Here is a 24,364-nt window from a genome sequence, read left to right on the forward strand (position 1 = left end):
CCAGTCACTTCTGCCTCCCTCTTCCTCCCCCCCCCTCCCCCCTCCTCCTCCTCGCCCTCATTGGATGTCATCTGTCATACATGACGCTTGGGGAGAGCCGCCATCAAGCCTGCTTGTCCACTGCGGGACATTTTTCTTCATTAAGGCCGCTTTAGCTCGCAGCACATCCGCAGCGGCCCTGATGATGAAATCCGGCCAGCGCTCCCGCCCTTTCTCCTTTTTATACCGTCCTCAGCGATAATTCTGTGAAAAGCGTCCGATAATCGCCCCGCGGCGTTGAAGGTAGAAATGGGAGGCCTGTAGGAAGGACAGGACAGGACCGGACTGGACGGGGGGGACTTGCAGGCGGGCGGGCGGGCGGCAGCACACGCTGGCTCATTCCTATTGATTCGCCCCATATTGACTGCCATGTTTAAAGTATAGATTTTTCTATTTAAAAATCTATATGGACAATAATCTGGCGTGTAAGCACCTGGCGTTGACTGATGCCGGCCAGTAATTGACGGCGTGTAAGGTGGCTGGCGAGGAAAATGGGAAGGGAAGATGATTTGGGTGGTGACCTCCACCAAGGAAGAGCTCTTCTAAATGTTTTTTTCGGCCTTTTTTAAAAACAAAAAAGGGGGGGTGCGGTGCGATGCCCGGGAGGGTACGTGCGACCTATGTGAACATACATGCAACATACGGACTAGAACAAAGTGTAATTGCACATCCGCTACAGTAGGTGGCACTCTCCAGAGGTGGGCACGTCAGTAAATTTTGAGCGTCCGTCATTCGGCAACCGTCAACAGTCGGGACACCCTTCCGTCATCGTCAATATTTCAAGCTGAACCGTCAATCCGTCATTTGTGAATTGCTCGGCAAAATTAGCATCCGTCAATGTTGCGTCAACCTGTCACCAAAATGGGACATCTGTTTTAATTTATTGATAGATTGACGATTACATTGATGGACGAGAACCAATTTCCGTCAATGTCAAAATCGTACATTTTTTTCGAAGTTTCCCGTTAATCGTCAACAAAATGGGCATCCATCATTGATGGATTGACGGCCCTTACGTCAATTTTGATGGAATGCCCACCTCTGGCACACAGTTAGGTTTCCATCCACCCATTTTTATTCGAATTTTCAAGAAATGCGAAAACTGAATGGGAATGCTAGAAATAAAGAAAAAATGCCCAAAATTCGCAAAAAACGTTTTTACGCTTACGCGGTTTTAAAGCGTATTGAAAAAAGGAAAATGTGAATTTTGGCTATGGAAACAGTTTTGCGAGAGCACAAGACCGATACACGTCGCGCGTTTTGACAGGATATGGCGGAGGATAAAATAAGGTATGTTTGGGTGTACGACGAAACAGAAATCTTTTTGGAATCAAAAAAGCGAATATAAATGCTATTTTAGATGGAAAACGGCAAAGAAACGGTTTATAAAGAATTAAAAAAGCAAACTCATACGACGTCGTCGCATGGTCTTCTTCTTTTAAATGACTGGTGGATCACATCTCTTAATGATGTATACCGCCACCTACAGCGGCGGAGTCCCCTCTCAATATTCGTAAAAGAACAACAGATGGAAATGGGCATAAGTCGCATGTCTGTTTCGCTTAAAAAATTCGAAACAGTTGGATGGAAACATGACTATTTTTTCAAAGTTTCAATTGTCAACAAAATGGGCGTTCGTCATTGATGGATTGACGGACTTTCCGTCAATATTGAAGGGATGCCCACCTCTGGCGCTCTCATTGTCAGAGAGTACACAAGGAGTGCTCGTTTTCGTTATTAAAAACGGTGAGAATGAAAAAAAAGATGAAGTCTGCAAGTGTGTTTTTAATCAGTGATGGCAGCGAGGAAAAAAAATGTGATTGCAGTGAGTTGAATGAGTAATGAGCATTGAACAGGGAAAAAAATACGTCATAGAAAAACTATTTGGCTAAGGCAATACCTATAAAATGCCACTAGGTGACAGTGTCGCTCTGCAAACACCGATTTAGCGTCTTAAGTAGTTTTGCTTTAAAAACAAACGTAAATAGACTGCTTTTTATAATAACGATTTGTTGCATTTAGCTTTCTTCTGCAGTCATTTTTATGTGAAGGGCAAAAACACTACACATACAAATAAATATTGTACAGCGGTGACATGTATATACAATTTAGCTTTTAAAAAAACTAATCTAAAATCCAGTTGTGTAAAGCTACATTAAATCATTTAAAATGTTTATTTGTTAAAATGTATGTTAACGTTCATAAAAAAACATTTGCCATGATTTGAGCATTTTTTTTTTAATTCAACCCAAAAACATTATATATACATAATTCTGGTGTTTAAATATGTATTGTACATATAAAAAAAATTATGCGTTAATTATCTAACACTTTCTCTTTTAATGATTCAAATGTTTGTATATGTTTTAACAATGACATAATAATGCATTTGAATTTAAAATGCATATATTGGCAGTCACAATTCAGTTCCAATCTTTATGATCACATGATGCATTTTCGCAGTAATTTCGCAAACAGATAATGTGTGTAACCTCACGCAGGGTTAGCAAACCTACGGCTTGCGGTCCATTTACCTTGCCATCACCTAAATGCTCCAAACACATAATAGCCTAATAATAATTATAACAGATGTGAACGGCGCATCCTCTGACACAACGTGTCCAAGCCTCTCTGGAGGCTTATTAACAGCGGCAGCGATGAGATAAGTTAATTGTGTTGCATGCTGGGGTTTTAGCCGTTAAGCATCACCATGGATTCCCTTATCGGGGCCGCCCCCCACCCTTCCAAATGCACTGATCACGGCTGGCATCATTATAGCCTGTATTATTAAGAGTGGTATAGTTGGGGCGGGAGGGGTGCAAAAATCGATACAGGATACCTTTTGCAGCGCTAGTGAAAACGAGGGAGATGGAGGGGAGGGGGGTGGTGGATGGTGGGTGAGTGGAGGGGGGTGAGGAGGGGGGGTTGGTGGGTGGTGATGTGTGAGTAGTAGCGGCTCCTGAGCTGCCTCAATGTTGCAGGCAGCCTGGTGTGGCAGATCGCTACAATCGTGCAAGGGAGGCGGGTCGAGTGAGCTGGCTGCTGCAGACCGGGGGGGGGGGGCTTCCCAAAAAAGAAAAAAGAAAAAAACAAAACAAAACAAATAAGACTAAAAAGAGACATACACACAGGCGGATGGACGAAGTGTAAGTTGTTTTTCCCTCGGGCCGATCTCCCCGTTGTTTGCCGTTTGTTTATCTATCGATTGATTGCGTTTTAATTACAGGGAAAGAGGGGCGGAGATTCGGGACCGAGCGCGCGGCTGTGTGCGTACGTGCGCGCTCTCGTGTGTGTGCGCGCGCCTTTTAATTAACCGGTGCGTTTCTCTACGTTGATATTGTTTTAAATAAGCTAGCTAAAACCGAATGTATTTCGAAGCAAATGTACGCCAAATAAATAGCTCCAAACCAAATATAACCACACAATAAGACTTTTTTTTTTAAGTGTAATTATTATCATCCTCTCGAATGCTGTTTTCGTGCCGTCTTTTGTCTTTATTGAAGCTAATAACCAAAGCTAATCCCCTTAGCACGCTAGCGACTGTTTTGACGCCTTTTTGTTATATTAGCGTCAAGGTGTTCACCTCCAGGGGCCTCCATGTTGGCTTATTTAGTCCAAAAAAAGAGAGCACTCCTCGTCGTCGTCTTCTTGATCCAACTTTTCCTCTCGTCTATCCGTCTGTGTCGCGTCGTAACAGGTTCTATGCACATTCACGCCGGGTTAAGTCAATAAAAGTGCCGAGGGGGAGCTTCATGTGTACGCACCAAGCGGCGAGCCGTCCACGCCGAACCGCCTCCCGAAGAAGCCGGACCGAGAGCGCTCCGGCTCCTCCTTACTCAAGCCCGAACCCAAAGAAAGAAGCCGAAGCCGGAGGAAGATCATGTTTGTCCCCTTGCCGGTGCCGTTCGTCTTTCAGAGAGCTGCCCCTGACCTCAGCGCCTGGCGTCTCAAGTCTCCCCTGGCTCTGCGCTCCAACTCCGGTAAGACGTCTTGACTTCTTCCCCCCCTCTACCCTCCCCGCGGTTGTGATACCTCCGCCCCGCCTCGGTGCTTCGGTCGCTTCCTTCCTTCCTTCCTTTCTGATCCTTCTTTCCTTACCCGGGCGTCGCTTCCATTCGCCTATCCCGGAGAAGCGTGTCCGTCCTTTCCCTCTCCCCCACTGCCTCAGCCTCCGTGTCTCTCCCCGACTAGACTCTCGGCAGGCAGGGAATATTCATGCCAACTTATCGATCCTCGCGGAGATCGATTCCTCGGGCCGCTGGAAGCAAGCGAGGGGGAGATAGTAGAATGGGAGCTCGGAGGAGCAAGGGAGAGGAGCCTCTTCCTCCTCACCTCTTTTTATATGTTTAATGTAGCTTTTCACAGGTGATTTTGTTCAGTTGTGTGCAAGCTGTGGTGGACTTTTTGGCTTGATGGGTAATCACATCCTCGTTCTCGGTACTCGCGGTGCTCCTCGGATGCTACGCCAGGGATGAGAGCCCTGGAGCGGCTGCAGTCAGGCAGCAGGTGGTGCTGGTAGTAGGCTGGAGCGCCATAAAAGCCTCGCATGGGGGGGAGAAGTTACCGAAGATGTCCCTCTGTGTCCCCCTGAACTGGATGCTTTAATGCAATTCTTTTTACATTTTTAAAAATCTGTTTTTACTAGTATATATTATGATAATTTTTGCCTATAGGTCAGCGGCAGTCTCTAAATTATCCATAGGCATGATTAAGATTGGTCATTTTGTAGGGATGCACGATAATGCTATTTTCAACCGATACCGATAAACCAGTAATTTAGAAAGTGCAGATGTTGATAACCGATAAGTAAGCCGATAATTATTTGCAAAATTAACTTGCACCATGAAGCTGAATTTTATTGATATCTCTGCTTCAAAGACAACCAGTAACTAATTTTGAGATTGCCATGTTTAAAAAATAAAACAAAAAACTGCGATGGTAACATTTTGGGGAGACACAGTAAAGAAAGCCCACACTGGCGACTACCCTGTCGCCATGATACATCTTCTGTGAACACGAGGTCGCGCGCATTATGACATCACAAATATGCGACACAAGCATAGCAGAGGGGAAGGGTTGAGGAGTTGGGCACAACTTGAGCCACAAAAACAACAGGTGGACCAATGTGGCATGTCTATTATAATCGGCGGATTTTTTTTTAAATATCTGGTTTATCTGTATGTTGTCAAATTGTTTGATAATTGCCGAAAATTATCGTCAGATTATCTGTTTTATCTGTTTGACGTCAAATTGGTCGAAAAATGCCGATAATTATCGGTCACTGATATTATCGTGCATCCCTAGTCATTTGTCTATATGTGCCCTGTAATTGGCTGGCTACTAGTCCAGGATGTGCCCCCCCCAGAATGAGGATGTTAATTTTTCGTTTTTGTTTTAAAAATTGCATGGCAGCCTGTATCCAGTGGCCGTGTATGGCCCACACACCGTAGGTTGCGCACCCTTTACAACAGCGGTAGCATTACAGGAGTCCTCCCTCAGTTTACGGCGGTCCCCACATAAAACATTTCGAGTTTACGAAGGGTGTTAGAATATGTCGTCATGTGGCACTCCAAGGCATGCTTGGTGACTGCTGTTCTCGCTGCTTTCCAGCTGATGGTTTTATATTCATGGCCTTGATGGGTTTTTCTTCAAAATACACTTTTTACTGTAATTAAAGGTGACGAACAACGCAGATGTGTAACAATACGTGGTCACATGGCAGAAGGTATGCTCAGTTATACACATACTTGCTGTTTTTTGCATGTTTGTGTCCCAGAAGAGTATTTCAGACAAATGTTTTTTGTAGTCATGACAATTTGAGGTTATGAACAGTTTGCACAGCAGCGTAATATTTTGTGACGTGGCACAAGATCAATTATCGTGATGTAACAAGAAAACCTCAGTAACCGCTGTACTTGCTGTTTTTCATGTGTTGTTTTATAATGATTGTTTTAAGGGTTATTTTCATACAGAAATGATGGTGTAATTGACATTTCGAGGTTAGCTCACTAAGGACTAGTTAGCGCGGTGGCGTAAGCATATGTCATCAAGTGTCACAAGAAAGCCCGCTCATTTACCACCAAATTCAGTTATATACATTTGTGGCATTGAAGTGCTTCTTATGTGAATAATTATTGCAATTCAGGCTTTTCTACTGCGTTAACATGCTCCCTGACCCCCGTGTACAGGTGCAACATACACTTTTACAGTATCAGTGATGGTGAATAAATGCTAGCCAGAGAGGCTGGGCTCTTAAAGAGCCAGGCACCCCGTGTCCCCCGCCCCACGGCGTGACGGCTCACCTCTCATTTCCAAATCACTTCAAGCATATTTGATTCGGAGCGCACCGGGCATCGCCGCCGTTCCTGCACACACTCAGTCAGCAGTGCACGGCGTGTGACAGTGATGAGATAGGTGGGGGTGGGATGATGGTGGGGGCCATATCTCTAAGAGGAGAGGACTAGGGGGGGATGGAGCCAGAATGAGGCGAAAGGAGCAAGAACCAGGGAAGGAGGAGGAGTTTTGGCGCTGAAAAATTGCGAATGTCAGAAGGAGATAAAAAAAAAAAATGCAGGCAGAGCGAGAGAGAGAGGAGCGGGTGAAAGTAAGAGCAGATGACAAGGTGAAAAACGAGGCGGGGATGGAAAACCCAGTTTGAGCTGGAGAGGTGAGAGGAAAGCGCCGGATGAGCCATTACGTTGCCCCGGCCCGCATTGGGCCCCGTATTGGAATAAGCAGGAAAAGTGACGGCATGTAGATGACGGGATAACAGTGATTCACTATGCTATGCTAACGTACAACACGTGGCTAGACTTTGTAACTTCAAATTGGCAGAAAAACAGAGTTCAAGTGTCTGTTTCTCATTGGGACGAGAAACGTTGTCGTACTAACAACAAACCTTCCCATTCTAACGCGAAAGTTTTCTCGTTCTAACGAGTTCTCTTGTTTGAACGAGAAACTTTCTCGTTAGGATGCGAAAAGCCTTAAAGTGCGAGCGCTAGCTCATTCAGCAGACTACAAGACCAGACGTTTTAAAAGTCTCACCAAGGCTGCTTGATTATGAAGAAAATATTAACTCATTTGCTCCCAAATACGTATAAATACTTTATATTTTAAACCGTACCATGGTCCCAAAGACGTATTTATACGTTTTTATATGTGTTTAAAAAATATGCTAGCGCATACAGGCTTTGATGCAGCCTCTGAACTGAATAAAACGCTTGAAGCAATAGTAGTTATTACAAAAAAAATGTCCAGCAAGTGGCAGCAGAGTATTAGAGATCAACCAGGGCCATGTTGTAAAAAGCTGTTTTCCCCACATTTTTAAACAGATTTGTGAACAATGATGAAACAAAGCTGTACTCTAATGCTAATTGCTACAAAACAGAAACAGATAAAAATATACTTTTTTTTCCCGCTTTTCTGAAAGAAGAGACTCTAATCTTTCTTTATTTTTTATGTCAATACATCACAATATTTTGTGGGCCTTGCAAAATCAGTCAAAATCCAGTAACAGCCGGGTGCGAAGGGGGTTGCTTCAGTGAAAATGGCTGTGGCTGAATGAGTTAATCGCGATTAATTTGGTTATAAGTGAAATCACGATTAAGACAATCATTTTTGTTTTTTGGTACAAAATAGGAAAATGTTTAAACATACATTTCTTTGAAACACTATAATTACGCAAGTTCCTTTTGGACCAAACAAGATTTATTAAATTAGTCATTTTAAAATGATAAAGATGCAAATATATAAATTTAAACAATTCGATATTTAATTTTTTTATTTTTGTTTAGGATTATGCTGATTTTGTAATTGTGGAGTGTAATCTTTAAAATTCTAATTTAATTCTGATTAATTGCACAGCCCTATGTCTCACAGACACAAATGGTGACGACTTGCAAGTAAAGCAGCAATGTCCTTATAATAAAGTCCCAGGTGAGAATATAACCAAATTAGGTCCTTCACTGTCATTTTCACCCAGAAATGCAAACTGAAATGTAGTTTTCGTGTCTCCCATTCTAGCATGCAATTTTCATCCGAACGAGAAACGTTCTCATCTTATTAATGAGTTTCTTGCTAGCGCGCAAACTTTTTCTTGTCCTAATGAGAAAAATGTCAATTATTTTCCACCATGTCAATTTTAGGGGCTCCGTACCAAACATGGCAATAGCTATTGTTATTCTAATTATTTTTTCTGACGCCATTTTTAGAGGAAACTGGCATGTCATAAGTGGCCCTTTGTCCTGTCTCTAGCTGGGGCTCTTGACTCAAGCGTCCACTTTACTGATTTCTTTTACTGGTAGTGGCTCCTTGACTCATTTGACTCTGAGCTCTGCCGGTTCAGAGGTCACACCAGAGAGCGCTTGACTCGGCCCCACCAGATTCTTCTCCTCCCCCGCAACGCGCCACTTGTGTTTTGGCCCTCTTTCATTTCAGAACGGGCCTTTAGCCTGGCGGGGGTCTCATGAAAGAGACGGACCGTCGTATGACATCAAAACACGCATGTTGGGCTCTTTTCCACCCGGGCAGCTTGAACTGATCCAGCCCTTTTGTTGAGTGCTTTGCGGAGCCATCAGCATTAACCGACATATGAAAATTTAATGGGACACGCTGGAGAAACAGCGGGTTTCCCCACACGGTGCCGGAATCGAGATGATGGGACGTCACAGACTTGAGATCAGTTCATTTCAGCTACGCACCTTCTGTCACACACCATTAAGCACCATTTTGTGCCGTCCACTTTTCAATGGCATTGTACTGTACATACATGCTAACATTTATGGGTCATTCAGGGCTTGCTACTGAAAACAGGCTGTAGAATCCCCTTTTTTCATCCTCAATATGATCAAACTTTGATACCATTCCTCGGCCAAATTAAACAGCTTAGGCTAAAAACATTCACAATATCGAGTCATGACTCCGACTGGAGTTTGCTTGTGGGAATTCAGCAAAATACAAGCCTTGGAATTCATGTAAAAAGGCTGACCTTCGGGAGACTTTTTCTTGTCTGTTGGTGAGACTGTTGGGGCTGCTTTTTTAAAATATTTTTTTTAACCTTCCAGAAGGCACTACGTAATGATTTGGAGCAGCTACGTTAGATGATGATTTACACAAAAAAACTTCAATATAGTCACTGATCTGTCTTGGATACGCGTTTCTGATATTATCTCCCCAATTTTGTGTCAGCCTGATTTATGAGAATTTCGTGTTTTATGGTAAGTCGTCAAACTTTACTGCCGTGCTCCGTACACATGCAATAATAAATAAAAATTAAATTCATGTCCATCGTTGCTGTCCAAATTTTATAGCTTGAAGTTGTACAATACGCCACAATACACAAAATAATATGCCATTTTATTTATTTATTTTTTAATTATTTTTCTCCCCCCTTGAAACCTGCTGCCCCTCCCTTCTTGAGGAGGAGACAACACAGACTTCTGTTTGGACCTCTTAATTTCTCATTTTTGTTTTCTAAAATGAATTATTATCCTTAGCATCGATCACTCGTCCATGATGACGCGGAAGAAGAGATGTTGCCATTTTTCTAGCCTTGACATCTACATGGCGCCCACCACGTTCTCATTTTTTGAAAAATTGACATTGAAAAATAATGTGGTTTTCGTGACGCTTGGATTATTCAGCTCAACAATGACTATATTTGGTTCAAATTTAGTATGATTTTGACAAAATCTTGAAAACTTTGATAGACCACTGGCCAAATTCTCCTAAAATGTCCACTTTGAACCAACGTGGCACACTTCCTGGGTCTTTCCAATCAGGTTTTTGTGAGTTGAAAGTTTTTCAATCCAATTTTGTTCAAATGGGGGAAATTTTGTGTGTTGTGTATCTGTATAAGCCCTTAAAGTAACGACTTATATTTGGGTTGAGGAGAACCCGTTTTAAAAAGTCCCAAAAACATTTCACCCACAGATGCTCATAGTCCACTCCAGCCCTGAAAGGACTTTGAAAAAAAAAAAAAAAAAGCTTCCCTTCCCCAGTTTTCGACATAGGATCAATTCCATTTCCATGTACACACACATCCATCCTCGGTGGTGCGTCGCATGCACTCGTGCCCACTCTGTGTGTATTTGTGTACGCGCGATGGCCTACGTGGCGAGCGGAGGAGCGTGCGGCGCAGGCACGGATCGGCCCGTTGGAAGGGGGGAGCGTGCGAGTCGCAGTGTTAACATGATTGCAAATGACAAAATGTCAACCTGGGTTTGTTAGCGACATAATGGGGAATCAATAGACGCGAGAAAGATGTCAATACTACATGCTTTATTGCATTAAGCTACCTTTCTCCTTCTCCATAGACCCCCCCCCCCCCCCCACACACACACCCCCGCCTCCTCTCGCCCTGGCTCACTCCCCGTCTCGCTCTCTGTCACAATACCATTCTCTCCCTGCTCGAATTAGATTGCCGAATATGACTACGGGAGCAGACTGATGGCGGAATGCTCCTGTGGCTAATGAGCTTTTGGTTCTGCTCTTTGCGTACATTACGAAGGTATATAGATGCACTCCCCCCGCACTGCTTGAGGCCTGACTTGCTGATGTAGACTTGCATCCATCTTCCATTTTAAGCAAGATATACCGTATAATGCAGTTTTGTCACAAGTTATGAGTTGAAACATTTTTTTTTTAGATTCGTCGAGAGATTCATCGACTAATCTAATTCATTTCAATTTTGCATTTAATAGTATTACAAAAGTATTTTTTTCTCTAATTACTGTGCGTAAGCCAGTGATTGGTGTTTATTTCATACTTTTTTTTTTTTTAAATCACTATATGAATACGAAGTACGAAACAAACCGCAATCACTGGTTAATCAGTGGTAAAATACACTTAAATGCAAAATTAAAATTAATCTGATTAGTCGATTAATCGATTGAATAATTGCGAGATTAATCGATTCTAAAAATATTTGATAGTGACAGCACTACTGGCATCTAGACTCCGCCCATTGCTTAAATTGGGTGTGCTGGCCATTTGCTTCTGTGCACATCGTACCACTGAACATGCTTTTGGAATCCCTTTTAAAAGGAACCCCAACTGTCTTGACAAGTTTGCTCTATATTATTTATTTGGTTGTTACTAACATAATAATTAGGAGATTCACTTTTCAAAAAATCATTTTCCAGTTTAATACGTTTTGTAGAAACTTTATTTGGCCGCACGCCGCCATTGTTATTTACGTCTTGACGCATTCAGCGCGAAGTGACGTAGAATGGAGCAATGTGAAATGCCTATAAAGAAAGCCTCCGTCGCGTTCCAAAAGGGACGATCAATACTCTTGAATGTGTCTGGTGAATGACGAGAGCACGGCGTGGGGGAGGGTGACTCTCCCGATCGCATGTTGTTTCCTTAGGAACGCTACGAGGCTTAATTTGCTTTCTTTATCGTCGTTTCACGTTGCTCGGCAGAAAGCCTGCCGCCATTCACTGCGCACGGAATGCTTTGCGACGTAAATAACAATCTACGTCCAAAGAAAGTTTCTGCAAAATATATTAAACTGTGTTCATGATTTTTGAACAATGAATCTCATAGTTATGTTAGGAACAACCAACTAAATAATATTGAGCAAACTTGTCATGACAGTCGGCGTTCCTTTTAATGCTGTCAGTATTTACCTCTTTAACGGACGTGCACAGGTGCCCAATGGCTAGCCAAAATGTCTGGGAGGTAATGTTTGCGCCGCCAGGTGTGGCTAATGTAGTATTAATGCTAAAGAGGTCCCACAGCTCATTAGCAGCAGCAGCAGCCGTTATTGAGTTTCTCCAGACCACACGCGCGCACGCATCAACCACTAGCATATTAATAACCATTACCAAGCAGTGACCTTTAGCGCAAATACTTCACTGGCAAAGAGAGACGCGCGGCATCTGAATTGTGCAAACTCGCAGCGTTTCCCCTCCCGTGGTTGCATTAGTACGCGCGCAAGCAATAATTTTGGTTAGCCGCGTCCAGTGAAATACAGCTCAGCATTAGTCCTAATCACAGGCCGGGTGAGCAGGCCACTTAATCAGACCTATCACCTGGAGAGCACACGCACAGGACCGTAAATGGTGTGTGTGCGTAGTTGCAGGCAGTTAATCAACACATCAGCAGGAATCAACACATTCAAAGCGCCGGGCTCCATTCCGGGTATTGATTTATAGCTTTTCTTTCCGTCGTCGTCTCTCGCCTTCACTCGCATCCAGATGACGTATACGGACGGAGAACTGGAGCGTACTTGACCTCTACGGGGGGGGGGGGGGGGGCATCCTGTTATATTGTGTGTATGCGTGGGTGTGTGTGGACGCCTGGTCGGCGGTGACCCGGCCTGATCAGGACCTTGAGTGGACTTCGCCACACGCTAGCAATCACAGGCTGGAAAAACAGGTTGTGAGCACCTGCTGGTTATTGACCACTCGCTTAGTTGATTTTGCCGCTTATTGCCGACACCGCAGGAACGCTTTGTTTGACGGTTAGCATGATTGCAATACAGCACATTTTTACGCTACTTTGATGAGCGAAAGCCAAGGACCTGGGGCAGAATATATATATTTTTAATATATATATACTGTACCTTCCTTGTAGCATTTCAGTCCGTCTCACTTTTCAAGATTTTCCCAACATTTACGATTGACATGACAAAATGCAAGCTTTTTCTAATAAATCATCATCATACCTTTTTTGATGAACAATAAAACGAGTGCCGATGGGGTTGAAACTCCAGCTCAAATTTTTTAAAATATATTTATTGAGCAACTTTTAGGGTTTGTAGAATATTGGAATTAAAAAAAAAATCTTAGTCAACAGATATCTTGGTTTTAAAAATCTAACAAAAAGTTCAGGCATCTCCCTGGGGCAGTAGCATGTCTTCAATAGTTCAATAAAAACGTAAGTAAATAGCTCCCTATTGTTTTCTACAGTGGCTAAATAAAGTTTTCCAAAATTTCAAAATATCTCAAGTGATACATTTTACTTATCTTAGTTTTAATTTCAAACAAAAACGGAAAGTGCAGAGAGTTCCCAGGGTCAACAGCACCTCTGAAAATTTCAATAGTTCCCTGAAGTTAACACTTTTTTAAAAATGGATCTATTTTTGGCCAAATGATTCTTCAAAATGGCCGATGTCAATATTCGTCAAAATGCTGAATATCTGTGCTGATAATCAGCCCATCCCTAGGACAGAAACGAGAAAAAAATGTACAATATTAAAATGTCAAAGAACATGAATAAAAAGACATGAAACTTACTATGCTGAATATGTAAATGAGCCAACCAGCAAACTAAAATCTAAGTCAACTCTTGCAGCATCCTGTCATGTGTGTGTCCACCAAATTTTGTCGATGAATGGTGTCACGTTTTGGAACAATGTTCACCAGGATACGTCATACGTTTACCAATTTTGGTGAAGTAGTCGGGTTCAAGTCTGATGTAGTCAAAGCTTTAGTAAGTTCCACATTCTCCCTTTCGGAGGAACTTCATTCGTTTCTTCATAACAAAAGCTGAAGGTCCGAACGGTCGGTTTGCCGACAGTGCGCTCATAAACGTGCCAACAATCAGTTTTACAGGCCTCATGTCTTCTTTTTTTTTTTGGGGGGGGGGGGGGGGGGGGGGTTGTTGATTGCTGCAGGCTGTCACCTCTGGCACCTCGCTCATGTGCAAGTACATTTAGCTAATAAAAAAGACCAATAAAACCCAGAGGTTTGATTGGGTGTCTCCCCTTAGCCCGGCAGAGCGGACGGCTAAATCAAGGGTCCTTCTACGCGCCCCCCCCGCACCCGCCCCATTTCATTTAGCTGATAAGATTTATGGTAATGAAGGCGTCCTATTAACCTCTGGGTTTCCACCGCTGTCCTTCACGGTGAGGGTGGATGAGAGTCGCGCTCGCTGATGGTAGCGAAGGCAGCGAACACGTCCTCCCTTGAGACGCGCGACGCACAAATAACCGGCAAAAGCAGCTCAGGCCTTTTGAGAGGGTTGAATGCATGTTTAATCTCCCTCCACTCGTCATTCTTCTGTTTCTTTATTCCCTCGATCCTTCCTGCTCTCCGTCCTCCTTTTCGGCAGGAGGCCTCTGTTGTGAAATTAATCTGCTGTACTCGACCACCTTCTCGCCCGCTAATTCTCTTGTTCAGGCTCTCGCGTCCGGGTGTGCTTTTGTTGGCTGTTGCTGCCCACGACTTAAGCGGGGTGCACACCGGAACGTTTTGAAGATCTTAACGGCATATGATAACAAAATGTGTTTGCATTTTTCTCGTAGTGATGTACTTGGAAATGATTACATCAGGGATGTGATTTTTCCGCTAATTCGCGGAATTCCGCTTTTTTTTATCTCCCCCCCCCCCAAAAAAAAATTTCCGATTTTTTATTTTTATTTTTTTAGTAGTTCATTGTGTATGCACATGACTCCGACAGATAACATCTTCTGCTATAACAAAGACATTTGTGGTATGCTCTAATATGAGTTACTTTTCATTTGGTCATGATACAATTATTTGTTCATCAAATTTGAACTCTTCAACATTATTTATGTGTTAACTTAGTAATCACATTAGTTAGATATGATGATATTCTCAGTGATAGTTTTTAAAAGCAAAGGCAGTCCAATGTTTTTGAATGTGACTGATTTTGAGTTGACTAAAACTGCCATTTTATATGGGATAGTTCAATATACATTGAAAATTTATGCTGTTGTTTTGTCTATTTCTTTGTCATGTGAGTGCATTGAAAGTACTTAAAAACACAGAAAACCCTGGACCTAGCTGGGTGCCAGCGGCCCCCAGACCCCCGGCTAAATTTTCAGATAATTTCACTTTGGTCAAATCACATGCCTGTTACATGCAAAATCGTTTTTATACTGTTTCGTACTCAAAATCAGAAGACATGATTTGACAAAGTACATGGGTTGGTTGACATGTGAGATGCAGCAGTGGCACCCAAATTGTCGGGAAATCAAAAGAAGCTATGCTAGCTATTAGTTTATCTTTATCGTTTATTTACATGACAATTGATTGTTTTGTGAATTTTGTGGAAATGTTAATGTTGTTTTAGTTTAAACGCTAGACAAAAATGGAAGTTTCCATTCTTGGTATTCACAAGTACGTCCCACTAAACAATACTGGCGGGATGCAGTTGTTGGTCGGTTGTGTGAAATATATCTAAGGTCAAATTTGTTCCTTGGCAATTACATAAACGCCTGGTGATACAGTAAAGAATAAGCGTCGGGCAGTGACGTCTGATACTATCTATGAATGTGGAAAATTGTTGCTTTGACAGACAATGCGACGCAGACAAAAGGTGGAATAATTCTATGTATTACTGACAGTATGAAAGTAGTTATAGAAGATTTTGTCCATTGGTACCAACTGCTTGTTGGCAATAGTCAGGTTTCCATCCAAATGTTTCAAACTTTTTAAGTGAATTTACTGAAAATGTGCGAATACGGACATGCGACTTATGTCCGTTTCCATCTGTTCTTTTGCGAATATTGAGAGGGGACTCCGCCGCTGTAGGTGGCGGTATACACCATATAGATGTGATCCACCAGTAATTTAAAAGAAGAAGAAGAAGACCAGGAAGTGACCGCGCCGTGTGATGACGTCGTATGAGTTTGCTTTTGTAATTCTTGATAAACCGTACCGATTTTTTTTTGGGGTTGCTGTTTTCCATCTAAAATAGCATTAATATTCACTTCTTTAATTAATTCCAAAAATATTTCAGTTTCACCGTCCCCCCAAACATATCTTACTTTATTGCTTTGGGACTTCAAACGTACATTCCTGCCGACATCCATCAAATTACTTAATAACCGACATTAACTAAGTGGTGCAATATATATATATATATATATATAGGAGTGTGTGTGTATTATTTATTTTTTATATATTTATTTATTTTATTTATTATTTATTTATTTTAATTATCTCTCTATTCTGTTGTTTTTCTTACTGTAAACTACTGCTGCACTTCTTATTTAATTTTGATTTGATCTCTTTCTATTCTGTGGTTTTTTCCTTACTGTAAACTGCAGCTGGACGGAGTCCAGGAAAAAGTTCCCCACGGGGAAAATAAAAGTATATCGTATCGTATCGTACGTGGGACGTAATGTCCCGTCCAAACGTGCGACCTGTATCCGGTCTTGTCAGCGTTTATTTGCAAAACTTGTTTCCATAACCAAAATTTGCATTTTCCTTTTTTCGGTACGCTTTAAAATCTACTCCCTCTAAGCGTATAAACTTTTTCGAATTTCTAGCATTTCCATTTATTTTTTGCATTTCTTGAAAATTTGAATAAAAATGTGTGGATGGAAACCAAAATACTGTCGATTGATGTTTCCAATTGACAAAACGATTACAGTGTTTTTTTTTGTTTTTTTTTTAACAAATCTGTCTTAGCAGGGCTTGTTTTGACAATTACAATGTTTTTTTGTTTTTGTTTTGTTTTAACAAATCTGTCTCAGCAGCTTTGGCAAACCTTGATTGTCGGCATGTGAAACCTGAAACAAGAAATGTTTGCAGGGGATTCTGTGTTTACGGCAGTCCAGAAATAAGCAGATTTGAGGTTGCGTGGTAAGAATATGTGGAAACTCAAAACAAGAAACATACTCAGTTACTGCCATATTTGGTTTTTTATTTGTTTTGTATTTATGGCCTAGAAGTGTTTTCCATGAAAATATTTCTCGCACTAATGACTTTACTACTTCGTAAGTGGCGATTGGGCTACGCTATAGCTGTCGTAGAAATGGAATTTGACTGCATTGTTGCGTAGTAATGTTTTTTCTTTTCTCCGCGGTGCTTTGCTTGTGTTGTTCACTGTTTCACCCACCTCCACCTAAACCATATTGACACTCTATAGGGTTAGATGTATGTATGAAAAAAACAGGGAGGGGGTGTGGGCGTACATCTCTCCTGCTTCTGTACAAGGGCTGCACCCCTCTGTCCCTTTGTGTGCTTGCAAAGAGGGGACAAGAGAAGGAGGCGCAGTCGGTGGGGGTCCGTCGAAGAAATGACTAAGTGACCTCTCTCTCTCTCCTCCCATGTTCTGTCCATTTCGCCGTGGCCCCTCCCCTGCCTCCTCCTCTTCCTCCCGCTTTCATCCTATTTCGTTCCCCCTTTTTTTCAGCCTGGTTAAGTCGCCATGGCTGTTGGCCTCACATGTCCTGTCCTCTCCCTTCCCTCCTCCGCAGCCTCTCGCGTCCTCCACAGTGGCCGTCTGCTTGCCAAAGTGTCTGTAAGACGCATTAAGGCCCATAAAAGCCTAGTTTGTGGTGGCACCAGTCAGAGGTAGTGTACAAAAGTGACTTTAAATGAGCCGGTGATTACCCCGGAACATGAGAGAGAGACGAGCAAGTGGCCAGGAGAGTGTGAGACAAGGCCACAGCAGCTTCTTGTGGCGGTCTCTTAAAAGAAAATGGATGAGAAAACTAATATTTGTTTGTCTCTCACTCCCTAAGAGCTAAAAAGCCTACCTGAGTGCAGGCGTGGTGACACAAAGTTGCAAACCCAAATTTCCTCTCGCGCACACCCACCTTCCCCTTGCTGTCACCCCTGCGCCTAATTGGCCACATGCTGCCTTGAGTGACAAGTGTAATCATCAGTCAAATTATAAAGGGGGGAGAAAAAGGGGGAACAGCAGAAGGTAGTGTTGGGGGGGGGGGGGGGTAAAAGGAAGTGCTTTGATCAAACATAAAGATGGAGGGGTGGGAGTCCAAACAGACGGAGCTACATGGAAACCTGCTGTCCACACACCTGCTGCTTCACAGAGCAGCAACATTAGCAGCACGTCACTGACCGGCCGCATTCACTGCTAATGGCACAAAGTGTATTGATTGCCTTTCTCATGTAAATGGCATTGAACTTGGCCTTGGAGCTTTTTCACTGTGGCTCCACAATGCCAACGAGCACAACCATGGGAACAAAATCTAATATGAAGCGTCTCCTCATTTTACCAATTTGCTGGAGTTCTTTGGGACTGCGAAATTAGACAATCTTTAAATGGCACAGGTTAACGGACCTTTTGATACGTCATTTGTGGGGTGCGAGTAGCAACTCACCGTATGTTACTGTGATATTTGACAACAATGACGCTAATATCCCAATACAGCGATTAAGCAACAATCGGCGAGGGAGGAAAGTCATCTACGATGCTTCACGATAGTTCTGTAACATGACATCAAAGTACAGCACATCGTACACACGCCAAACAGGTTTTTAGGTCGAACAATTACAATCTTTTTTTCTTTTCTTTTTTCAAAATTTTATTTACCGGTAGTTATGTATTTATTTTTGGTCACGCTTACACATATTCACAATGAGAAATTCGTTCATGGGTATGTCACTTGTCATAGACCAACAATACTGACATTCATATTGACATTAGCCACCAAATGACTGAATCGAATCAAATGGGTCACTCGATGCACTTTTGCTGAAAAACTCAGCGTATCATCACACGGAAAGGTTTAACTTTATTCGTTTAAAACAACCTAACTTCCTAGATCCTGCACTGCACCGTGGCCATTGGCAGAACAAAGGATGTTTTTTTCCTCTTTGGTCCCATTTTAAATCCATCTAAGATGTTACTAGCCTCATCCTAACTAGCGCTAATGTCGTTTGGCTCTCTGGTCCGTCATTCAAGTTTGCAAATTCCCTTTTGTTTGTTGCTAGCATGGCGCGAGTTGTTAGCCGGACAAATACGGCTTTAGCTGAGAGATGTTAGCTGTAGCCAACAGCAAAGAAAATATACATCAAAGTGTTTTCTAACCAAGTGACCACCACCACAGGCTGCATTCTTTGTGAGAAACAGAAGTAAGGTAGCGGCCAGTAGCGTAGCAGGAACATCATGAGAACCACAGCATAACAAATCATCCAAACACAGCCCGTTTCTAAAATGTCCTCACTGCCTTTTGTTCGCCTCCCGTTTCTATCTTTCTGTGACACCTGCTCGTTTTCATCTCCTGCTGCAACACGCCTCTCCGTTTCACCAACTTCAAATGATTTCCTCCTTTTGTGACTTTTAGAAAATCAACTTTAATGTGTCCCACCTATCAGTATTGTAGCATGAAATTAGTCCACTAATCTAGACAATATAGAGACATTGATTTTACATTGTAGATTTGGACATACTGTCGCGAGAGCGTTTACCTATTTAACAAACTAACAAAACTAGATAGCCTACAGGTGGTCCTTTTGTTTACGGCAGTACTGACATACCAGGAATCGAGGTTTCCTCTTTACGCACTGTTTTTCAGTGGATTGTTTTATATTCATGTCCTACAGGCATTTTCTATACAAAAAGTTGCTGTAACGATGACTTTATTACTGCAGCAGTGTAGGTTACTGAATGCACAAGTTTGGCTTATGGAAAAAAACAGCCGCCTGGATTTTGGATAAGCAAAAAAATTAATAGTTAATTGAGAAATTACGTATGATTTCCATTATGCTACTTTGCGTCTCTTCTTCTTTTTTTTTTTTTACAAAGAATAGAACTAACAGAAACTTTGGTTTGATAAACAGTTTGTGCTTTTTCCCGCGTTATCGTTGGTAAAACATCAGCCAAAATAGCTACATACCTAAAATAGCTTCTCTGCAATAAACCACGCCTAGGCTCGCCGTTACATTTCTATGTGGACACACTTTGTTAGCGAGAGCAGACGGTATAGCTTTGCCGGCGCTAACGAGGTTTACAGTAATTAGGAGTGCTGATGAAGCGCTTTGATTCCCGGGCTGTGGCGGCGCGCTCATTAGCGGCCAGCTAGCCGCAGCCCCAGTCACATCCTATTAGGCGGCTCAGTGTACACTCTGAATCAGGAGCGGGAGATTAAGCTGAGATGTAAACGCGCACACACGCACACACACGCACACACACACACACACACACACTAGTAAATTGGGTAAGGTCTACAATGCTCGCACTACGATAATAAAGTTTATAGATGAAAACTCCTCCTTCAACTACAGCTTTGAAAAATATACTAATTAGTGTGTTACATGGAGCGTGAAGTTTCTTCTCAGAAAAGTCGTGATTTAAAAGTCACTTTTAAGAACAGTAAAACATAAGAAGACTACGATACGTAGTATTTTCTATATTTTGTGCTTGCAATTTCTTGTTTGTGTACAAAATGCATTTAGAGTTTGGTTGAAAAGTTTGTTTTATTCAGTTTAAGTGTGTAGCTTAGATTAAAAGGTATTTTGAAAAAGCTTAATATTTTTGTTTACTCTTTGGTTACTTTGTTTTCTACTTGTTTTGTGACATGAAAGCCGGTTGTTGTGCAACGTCTCCAGTCTCGCTCTCTCTCTCTCGCCACCTTTTGTGTGATGGAGTGATTATTGAGGACGCGGCTCCCGTGTTTAACGCCGCTTGATGAAGTCCGCCTTTGTCCGTCTGCGCTAACCTGTCGCAACCGGGACAGCGCTTATAGCAAAATCAATACGCACAAGTCGAAGAGCCAGCCAGCCAGCCAGCGAGAGGCCGGGACGAGAAGAGTGTGTGTGTGAGTGTTGTGTGGTGTGTGTGCAGGTAGATAAAGCAGGAAGAAGAGGAAGTAGGTGCGGGAGTGACCCGGAAGGGAATTTGAACACTTGACCCCCCCTGCTGCTGCTTGAGTGTTACGGCTTTGGTGTAAATCGGCACATTTATATGTATGCTCGCTCTGGCCGAGGGGAACTCGGATTGCTTGTGTTTCTGAGTGTTCATGCCATGTGTGTGTGATTAAGCCAGTGATGCCGAACAAGTGTTTCGCTACTTTTTTTGTACCCAATTGTACAAATTAATGATATATTTTCTAGAAATAATCTAGTTTTATCTAGTGATTGGCAGAATAATTAAATACTCTTCCACTAGATGTAAAATAATCTGTCGATCCACTTGGTGTAAAATTTTAATCTGGTATGTTGTGAGATTTTTTTACCCAACATTAAAGTCCCTATAAATTGGGAACCTCGGGCTTGACCAATAAAAAATAAAAAATAAAAAAAATCTCTCACGTATTTAGCAGATTTTTTCTCCATATTAACTCATTACAACATAGGACAAAGATAATGACATTCAAACATACACCCAAAAATAAAAATCTGTAAAACAGAAAAAAAATCTGCCAATTTTTACAAATTTTTCTCTGTTAAGTTAAGAAAATACTCAAGGTCAATGTCATGTCAAACCGTCCTTTATTTCATACCTTGTAAGCTTTAAGGGACCAAGAAAAAAAAAAAGCAATTTTATTCATTATATATATTTTTCAAATTGAGCGGTCGATTAATCGGTTATTGGAATTTTATTCTACCAAATATCGGAATTGGCATCTGCTTCCCAAAAAATCCATATCGGTCAGCCCGTAGCTCCAACTTCACACTACAGAGAAGTGTGTTGTTCACAAAACGATGACGAGAAATTAAAACGATGCTTTAAAACTGAACAATCAAGCCGTTGTCTTTGCTCTCCGTTTCTACTGAATGCACTGACACCATCCGCTACTCAGCTATCAACTATCAATCGCAGTACCTCAACTACGACCTGGAAAAAATGGATACCACGTTAACTGCATGTTTGAACCACGAAAAGGCTTTTCCATGCTGGGACAATGAGGCGCTCTAAAGCCAACACCCAACCACTCCCTCTAGTTTTTATTTTATTTTTTTTGCTTTTTCTCCTCTCTGTGACGTGTACACTCTCAAGGCACTAAAAAAGTCACCCGAGTTAATTTTTGGATAGTAAGATGCATTTTCGGGGTGTTAGCATGGCTAGTTAGCTAATTGCACATCGGAATTGTGACGGATAACCTATGCCAAATAAACTGGCTCAAGTTGTTGGTGGGGGAATGTCTGGGACAAAATATCAGGAAAACTGAAATGTTGGAAAACGCTTTATCGTCACAGTTGAATACTGTATGACGTATTTCTCACTCTTATCACATTTCAGCCATTATCTTCCAATGTGCAATGTATTTAGAAGAGAAATCTCACACAGGGTCTTTAAAAACGTGTCTTGGTGAGTGCGAAGATGACCGGCGGGAGAAAGAGTGACACGGGAAGGACGGGGAAGGAGTAGAGTAGTCGAAGTAGGGGGGTTGTGTGAGAGAAGCACAGCTGGGAAATGAGAAATGAACCCCCCCCCGCAATCCATCCTTCTATCCATCCTTGCACCTTACCCACACACACACACACACACACACACACACACATAGGATCCCCATCTCTTTATCCTCCCCTCAGGAAAAAAGGGGTGGCGGTGGGATAGGAAGAGTCGAAGAAGGGGACAGATAGTCGCATTAAAATTCATGCTTCCAACCCCCCTCCCTCCCTGACTTTTTATTTTTTTATTTTTCCCTGCTGAAAATCAATAGTGTTTACTATGAATGAGTGCAAGAGTGGACAACAGTGGTGCCAGGGGGACAGAGAGACAGACGGAAGAAGAGGAGGCAGAGGAGGAGGAGGAGGAGGAGGAGGATGGCTGACTTTATTGCAACGGGCAGAAGCACCAGAGGCCAAGGTTAAAGACCAGCTGGGGCAGTGAGACAGAACAAGAGACGCACTAAGTAAATTCAGCTGTCTTGTAAAACAGACATAGTGCCCCTGTAAATGCATATCACGCCGGCGGGCTATCATAATAACGGAATATCAATCACAGTCCAAGCCGGCTTGTAATTACCCGCGCCGTTAATAGCCCAACTTTTCCGCATGCTTGAGAGACTTTTTTGAAATAACGGCAACGGGCAAACAGCGCTCGCACACAAACGCACAACAGAGCGGCTTCGTGAGGCAACAATGGAACTGACTACTGCTTGCGCTTACTGCTTGCTCACTAGTTCCAATTTTAACTGATGTCATTCAGATCGGGAGATCAGATTTTGATCTTCCATTTCTCCCCCCCAAAATTAAAAAAAAAATTGGTATTGTCTGTATTTGTAAAATTTTGTGTGGGAAATGTAACATTTAGTTCTTAAATTGTTTTCCTTCAAATTTGACAACTTAAAAAATGCATGCATGAATTCATTATTTGCATAAAATTAGAATTAGAATTTTACATGGATTTTTTTTCACATAATATATTTTGTAACTGGCTTCAGCAGGGTATAAATAGTCATTTATGATCATTTATTACAAATTCATAATTTGTCAACAATTTTATTGTAGAAAAAAAACAAGTGAATCACTTTTAAAAAGTAAATAAATACACTTAAATGACACAGGTTTGAACCTGCCTTGGATTCAATTGATGAAGAGCTTTTCTTTGCAAAAGTCAAATGTATATTTTAATACACCATTTTATTTTTAGTTTGCAATCACTTTGCTTAATTATTTTTGAAGAATCATCCACTGCCAACATTTCGCGTTCACGGTTGAAATTTTTTGCATTGGTATTATTCCATCGGCGAAATGCATGCCCAGTCCTGAATTTCATTTCAATGGGGAAAGTTTTGAGCCTGGTGAGTTTTGAACATGGTCACGGACGGAATTAAACTCATAAGTCAAGGTACCGCTGGACAGGAATTTAAACCTCGGAAGACTAGATCATAATCATAAACTTCCGGATTGATATCTGAAAAACTTGTCAAAAGTTGCGGACATAAAAAAAAAAACTTGGGGTGTTTGTATGTGTGTTTTGTTTTCCTCACATAAGTGTCAGCAAGTCTTTTTTTTGGGGGGGGGGGGGGTCTCCCTACTTGTCTTTCGTTTGCCGTCACACTCTCATTGAGCGTAATGTAATGTACGTAGCGCCTATACGCGGCCCTTGTCCTTGCGCATGGCGAGTCTTGCGCGGCCGGGGGTGAGGAGGGGAGAGGGAGTGCGGCCGATGCGGTATATATTCAGGCATCTCATGCATTATGGAGAGTGCAGGTGAGCGAGAGCGAGCGGCCGCTACGTGCCGAGAGTTCAGGGCCAATCTGGGCCGCAGCCCTTTTGTTATTAGCATAGCATCTCCATTTCAAATCGGCCTGTCAAAAGCCCGACAGCATGTTTTATTCAGCGACCGATATTGATCACGTTATGCATACATACAAATCCATAGTGCATACCCCGAGCCGGACCTTTGATATGCTAATGAGGCCGCTCGCTTGCATAACCACAGCCGAGCTGGTTTATGAAGTGTCTGGATGCAAAAATATTTCCACATGTACTAAAGTGTTTTTAGAAATGAATTTCATCTTTCGGCTTAACATTCACAGGCTGTCAAGTGTTATGTAGAAGCGACCAGCGGCGCTATGAACTCCAATGGTGACATTTTAACTGGGACTGTGCACTTCATCCAAATGTAATCATGATAATCGAAATACTCGCAAAATGGCCACTTTATAAAGTCCAGAAAAAAAAAGGTGTTAATTTGCGACTTTAAGTGG

General features: G+C 42.2%; 1 protein-coding gene across 2 annotated transcripts in view; it reads left to right on the forward strand.

Annotated features, from left to right (window-relative positions):
• The first annotated feature begins 3,038 nt into the window (after nucleotides 1-3,038).
• Nucleotides 3,039-24,364, forward strand: part of pou2f2b (POU class 2 homeobox 2b) — a 63,281-nt gene continuing 41,955 nt past the window's right edge. For both annotated transcript variants that reach the window (XM_077576563.1, XM_077576565.1), the window contains exon 1: nucleotides 3,039-4,019. In XM_077576563.1, coding sequence (XP_077432689.1) covers nucleotides 3,920-4,019 — 100 coding nt within the window. In that variant the 5' untranslated portion in view covers nucleotides 3,039-3,919. The remainder of the gene's footprint in view (nucleotides 4,020-24,364) is intronic.

This window comes from Vanacampus margaritifer, chromosome 9 (genome assembly GCF_051991255.1).
Source record: "Vanacampus margaritifer isolate UIUO_Vmar chromosome 9, RoL_Vmar_1.0, whole genome shotgun sequence".
Lineage (NCBI taxonomy): Eukaryota > Metazoa > Chordata > Actinopteri > Syngnathiformes > Syngnathidae > Vanacampus > Vanacampus margaritifer.